Here is a 6,092-nt window from a genome sequence, read left to right on the forward strand (position 1 = left end):
CCAAACCCTCGGGCGGGAGCGCCGCCGCGCTTCCCAAGCGGCGCACTATCCAGTGCGCCACTGGGCCGGCCCTTAAAATATGTTTTATGATGGTATTGGTATAAAGATAAATATAATCCAGGCAGGCTTCATTATAATATGTTATGTTATTTATGTATTTATTTATTTTTGCAGCTGGCCAATGCAGGGATCCCAATCCTTGATCTTTTATTATAACACTGCACTCTAACCAACTGAGCTCAGCAGCCAGCCCTATTCATTATTATATATGTTTTCTTCTGATTCTAAGAGAAATAAAAATATTTCCTTGGGCATCCACAAATCTCGTGAGTCCTGGCACCAGGGTTCCTGTGCCAGAAGCCCAAGCCAGTCCTGTTCCAGAGGAGATGATGACTATGATGGGATTTAGGCTGTCACAGTTGCCCTTTGGCTGTTGCGGGGGGAACAGACTATGGGAGGCCCAGCATAGAAGCAAAGAGACCTGGAAAGAGTCATCTGCACTAGTCCTGGAAAGCCATGGAGGGGTGAAAGTATTAGATTGAGGATAAGGTTGAAGGTGGAGCTGTTGGGACTTGTTAATAGTATCAAGTATGAGGAATGAGAGAGTGAGAGGAGACAGGAGTGACTCTGAGGTTTTGTCCTGAGCCCTGGGAAGGATGGAGCTGCAATTGGCTGAGGTGATGGTCATTAACATCTGTCCACCCTTTCTGCCCAGTACATCCGGGCTACCTTCGACCGTAACACGGGGCTCTTGATGGAGATTGAGAACATGGACCAGAAACTCCTGCTGCCCATTCGCCAGGCCTTCTTCTGGTGAGAGAGGACCACCAGGTTAGGGGGAGGGTGGTGCTTGGATCCTGGGCCCCTTAACTGACTCTCACTTGCCCCGGCTTCAGGTACAATGCCAGCATAGGTGACAGCATAAGCAGCCAGGTTTCGGGTGCCTACATCTTCAGACCCAACCAACCGAAACCCCTGCCCGTGAGCCGCTGGGCTCAGACCCACCTGGTGAAGGTCCGGGGCCAGGAATGATGAGTGGGCAGTTGGGGATGGGAGCGGGGATGTGTGGAGCCTGGGAGGGTGTTGTGACATGTGCAGGGTGCTGGCTGAGGGGAGGATTTACTTCTCCATTTGGTAAAGGGGCTAAGACCCGAGGGGAATATTTGAGGGTCTTCGCACAGGGCTGAGATTCATGGCTGGTTGCACGAGAATCTCTCTTGAGGAAGCGTGTAGGAAGACATTCACATCTGCTGTGGATGTCAAGATTATACTCAGCTTTGGAAACTGGAGTTGGGATGTTCCCACTTGGCCCATGAATGAGGAGAGCCAAGTGTAGCTGCTCGAAGAGTTCACCCAGGTCTGTGGTGACAGGAGTGTATATCTGGGGTGGATATATGAGAGTTCACAGTTCTGTAGGTCTTGGCACCTTGTAACACCAAGGTCAAGTGTTTGGATCCTAGTACCCACCAGCTCCCCCGACCCCCCCAAAAAGGTAAAGGGCTTGGTTGAGTCTCACCTTGGGTGGATATCTGAGGGTGCATTTGGCTGGGAACTGCGGTTTCCAGGGCCTCTTACTGAAGTTTCCTTTTAGGGCAGGAATGGGACAGCTAATGGCAAGACTCATATTCAGCGTGATTCCCCTTGCAGTGAACGTGTGCATACCTGGGTCACTGTATTAGGATATAGTTTTGCCTGTTGGAACAGAGTTACCAAATTAACTGTGCCTAAAACAAGATAGAAGATTCATTTCTTCTAACAGAGAGTTTGGCTGGGCCATCCAGGAAAGGTGGGACAGTTCCACAGTCACCCAGGCCCCTTCTATCTCGTTGCTCTGTCTTCTCAACATTCAGTGTCCACCTCATGGTCCCTGGTGGCTGCTTGGGCTCCAGCCATCACATCTGCATTTGAGCCAGTGGCAGAGCAAAAGGGGCAAGGAACATTGTTCACACCACTTTGGCCACTTTCTGTGGGGCAGACCCTGGTTGGGTTGCTCCTGATGTAGGTCTTTGTGGGGTCCACAGCCCAGGGGACATTTGCCGGGCTCACCTCTACCTGCGTGCAGGCTGACACCTGCCCTCCACCCATGTGCCCACAGACTGCCTTGGTGCAGGAGGTGTACCAGAACTTCTCAGCCTGGTGTTCCCAAGTGGTTCGCCTGTACCCGGGACAGCGGCACCTGGAGCTGGAGTGGACGGTGGGGCCGATACCTGTGGGGTGAGTGGCAGAGGCTGGGACTGGTGTGTGGGGGCAAAGGTAGAGTGGGGTTAGGTGAGGCTCACAATCTTGCCATCCCATTGGGAACAGCGATGGCTGGGGGAAGGAGGTCATCAGCCGCTTTGACACGCAACTGGAGACAAAGGGACACTTCTACACAGACAGCAATGGCCGGGAGATCCTGAAGAGGAGGTGGGGTGAATGAGTGCACTGAGGGGTCCTCTGTGGTGTGTGTGGCCCAGGGGTGGTGGGGACATTGGCTGATCATGTGAGTGTGGGAGGGAGAGGATGAAGGGGGCGTGAGGAGTGGGGAGAGTTGGACCTCAAGCCTGACCAAATCCCACCCCACCCCAGGCGGGATTATAGACCCACCTGGAACCTGAACCAGACTGAACCGGTGGCAGGAAACTACTATCCAGTCAACAGCCGAATTTACATCACGGTACCCCTCCCCCCCACCTGCTCCTTCCCACTCTACAGAGTGGGAGTCACCCCCATTCGCAGCATCTCCCAACTGCCTGGGGCTGGGGCTGGCTCCAAGCCCTGCCCCTCACTGTCGCCCCTCATTCCCCAGGACGGGAACATGCAGCTGACTGTGCTGACTGACCGCTCCCAGGGGGGCAGCAGCCTGCGAGACGGCTCTCTGGAGCTCATGGTCAGTAGGTCCCAGCCCCATTCAAGCCAGGGTCCTCCTAGCAGTTCCCACCCTGGCCCCCTGCTGGAACTTGATGGCGGTTTCTGTCCCTCTTCTTTGCTGTGATCCCCGATGAAACAGAACGCCATTCCCGTGTCCAGATTTCTGGCCCAGAACACCCGCAAGACCCTCAATCCTCACCCTCTCCGGGCCACTATCCCCCCAGGTGCACCGAAGGCTGCTGAGAGACGACGGACGCGGAGTAGGGGAGCCACTGCTGGAGGCGGGATTGGGGGTGTGGGTGCGAGGGCGGCACCTTGTGCTGCTGGACCGGGTCCGGACTGCGGCCGCTGGGCACCGGCTGCTGGCAGAGAAGGAGGTCCTGGCCCCACAGGTGGTGCTGGCCCCGGGTGGCGGTGCCCCCTACCATCCCGGGACCACCCATCGCACGCAGGTGAGGGGAGGCGGGCGGGCAGAAAGAGAGGACCGGAATGAAGTCTTCGGGGAGCGGGTTGGGTGCCGATTTTCCTAGGCTCAGCCGGGACCCCCCCACCTCACCGGCCTCTCACTCGCCCGGAGGTCATAAGCTAGTCCCGCTCGCTCCGCTTAACCTCATCCCACGAGCAGTCCCCGCCCAGTGCCAGCCCAGCCCTTCCCACCTGCTCACCTCGGCCCCGCCCTCTAGCCTGCACCTCGCCCCGCCCCTCGGCCAGCCCCGCCTCGCCGTAGCCTCAGCCCCGCTCTAACATTATCCAGTCTCAGCCAGATCAGTTCGGTCCTTTCCGGGCTGGGACCCGCCCCCAACGTGGGACTGCCCCATCCCTGAGTCTGCCTCATCCCCTCATTGGCTCAGCGCTCTCTTTAACGGCCCTGACCACGCCTCCTAGATAAGCCCCGCCCACAGCTCAGCCCCGCTTCCTGACCACAGCTAGACCCCGCCCCTCTCCGTCCAAGCCCCTCCCCTTTCCGACTCAGCCCGCCCCACTTGCCGCAGTTCTCAGGGCTGCGCCGGGAGCTTCCGTCCTCAGTGCACCTGCTCACGCTGGCCCGCTGGGGCCCGGACATGCTGCTGCTGCGCTTGGAGCACCAATTCGCCGTGGGGGAGGATTCGGGCCGCAACCTGAGTTCTCCCGTGACCTTGGATTTGCGGGTGAGGAGGGCAGAGTGGGAAGGAGAAATGAGAGAGGCAAGGAAGAGGGGCACCGGGGAAACCTGGCTTTGCCTCTACTGAGCCTGTCCTGTCCCCTCTGCACAGGACCTGTTCTCCACCTTCACCATCACCCGCCTGCAGGAGACCACTCTGGCAGCCAATCAGCTCCGGGCCAGCGCCTCCAGGCTCAAGTGGACACCAAATACAGGTGGGGATTCTGCCCCAGGGTGGGGGTCAGGTGTGGTCTTGCCTGGGGCTGGCAGCCGGGGGCAGTGTGTGAATGTTGGCCAGGACCCAGCGTAGAGCTTGAGGATCTAAAGCCATGTCCAGATCCAGGTTAGGGGCTTAAGGATCTGTAGTGAGTCCAGCCCACTAGCAGTGGGTCTTGAGGGTTTGGGGATAGAGTTTATTCTCAAGAACAAGATTTGAGAGTCTCTGACAGTGTCTAGTTCTGGGAGGGTGTCCATCACCCCTGGGGTTGGCTTGAGGGTCTGAGGGCAGTGGTCAGGCATTGGAGAGGGTTTGGGGACGTGGAGGTTGTATTCAGGCCCAGGGAAGCAGTTTAAGGATCTGAGTGTGAGACTCTGGGGACAGATTTTGGGGTGTATGTCTGTATTCAGGGCCAGGGGAGGGGGCACAGTGGAATGAGGCAGAGGAAATCTGCACCCACTCACTCCTCCTTCTCCTGCCCCTCCCCAGGCCCTACCCACCACCCCACTCCTTCCTTGCTGGACCCAGCCACTGTCACACTGCAGCCTATGGAAATCCGCACCTTCCTGGCCTCAGTCCAATGGAAAGAGGATGGCTAGGCCTGTGGGGATGCCCGGCTCCCAGCCTGAGCCCTTTGCTTGGGGGATGGGGCAGACTCTCCTCTTACTGCTGCTCCTCCCACCAACAAAAGCCATTAAAATGCCACTACTAAGACTCAGGTCGTGATGTGACTGAGTGTGGGTTGTTTTGCTTGCTTGTTTTTTGGAGCAGAACAGCATTATGAGCCAGAAAGATCAGCAAACCCTGGCTGAGCCCTGCAGGGAGGTCACTTGCTGGCTTGAGTCCTCACACCTGTGTCCTGGCTGGCCCGGGTCCTCTCCCACCTGGCCTGGGGGAAGCTGGCTGCTGAGGGCAGGGAACCTGGGAGGTCTTGGTGGAGGAGGCAGAGGCTTCTGGTGTGTCCTGGGGTCTGCTACTGAGGAAGGAGATGTTGCAGTTAAGCCCACAGTTTAGAGTCCAAAGGAACCGACGTCCTCTCCAGTTGGCAGTCATCTGGAGCCTCTCTACTGGCCTGTACCCCCCATCCCACGGTGGAAGAATACAATAATCAGAGCACATAAGGATAGCATCTGGGCCACGGACACACTCCCAGGACATATGGTCTAGTCAGTCCTGTCCACATCACTAGAGGGAATTAGAAATGCCTTTGGTGGGTGCCTCCTAAAACAGGTCCCCACACAAGACCATTGCACACTCAAGGCCCCCAGCCTGGAGCTCCCTGGCTGGTCCAGGCCTGTCCACACCAACTCAGGACGTAGAAATGTCTTAGGGGGACACATCTGTTGACAGAGCCCCACTAACTGAGCTGAGCATGCCCCCCTTGGGCTTCCATGTGTGGCCTAGGCCTGTCCTGGCTTCCACAGAAGGTCATAGAAACTTCAGGGTGCCCTCCTGAGACTGGAACCAGAAAACACCTGGGCCCTTGGCACCTTCTGTGGGTCTACTTGTTAGCCCAGGCCGGTTCCTTACCTTTGGAAGGTGGCATGGGTATGTTATGGGGGGGGGGTGGTGTACCACCAAGTGGGTCCAATACTAGGACCCATGCAGAACCACAGCCTGGCCCAGGTGCCCACCCTGAGTCTCTCTGGCAAGTCTATGCCTGTCACCATCACCAAAAGACGACTTAGAGAGGTTTATGGGGGGAAGGGGACTTAGACATGTTATCAGGAGGTGTGTGGATTATCAGGCCCCAGGTCTTCCTAGCTGGCAACAGGGCAAGCTAGGAACTACTTGGAGGGTGCCCCGGACCCAGTCGCGATCCCGCGTGGGGCTCGGTCCCCAGATGGGCTTCCTGAAAACATTTTTTTTTTTTTTTTTTTTTTT

At 57.2% G+C, this 6,092-nt stretch overlaps 1 protein-coding gene across 1 annotated transcript in view; it reads left to right on the plus strand.

The window, feature by feature from the left end:
• MAN2B1 (mannosidase, alpha, class 2B, member 1) overlaps nucleotides 1-4,927 on the plus strand; it is an 11,738-nt gene extending 6,811 nt beyond the window's left edge. The window contains exons 12-21 of the mRNA XM_008584968.1: nucleotides 716-813; nucleotides 897-1,014; nucleotides 2,096-2,214; nucleotides 2,305-2,406; nucleotides 2,569-2,656; nucleotides 2,789-2,869; nucleotides 3,075-3,302; nucleotides 3,843-3,998; nucleotides 4,104-4,206; nucleotides 4,698-4,927. Of these exons, the coding sequence (XP_008583190.1) occupies nucleotides 716-813; nucleotides 897-1,014; nucleotides 2,096-2,214; nucleotides 2,305-2,406; nucleotides 2,569-2,656; nucleotides 2,789-2,869; nucleotides 3,075-3,302; nucleotides 3,843-3,998; nucleotides 4,104-4,206; nucleotides 4,698-4,807 (1,203 nt within the window). The 3' untranslated portion in view covers nucleotides 4,808-4,927. The remainder of the gene's footprint in view (nucleotides 1-715; nucleotides 814-896; nucleotides 1,015-2,095; nucleotides 2,215-2,304; nucleotides 2,407-2,568; nucleotides 2,657-2,788; nucleotides 2,870-3,074; nucleotides 3,303-3,842; nucleotides 3,999-4,103; nucleotides 4,207-4,697) is intronic.
• The last annotated feature ends 1,165 nt before the right edge of the window (nucleotides 4,928-6,092 follow it).

Source organism: Galeopterus variegatus, unplaced genomic scaffold (assembly GCF_000696425.1).
Source record: "Galeopterus variegatus unplaced genomic scaffold, G_variegatus-3.0.2 Scaffold3412, whole genome shotgun sequence".
Classification (NCBI taxonomy): domain Eukaryota; kingdom Metazoa; phylum Chordata; class Mammalia; order Dermoptera; family Cynocephalidae; genus Galeopterus; species Galeopterus variegatus.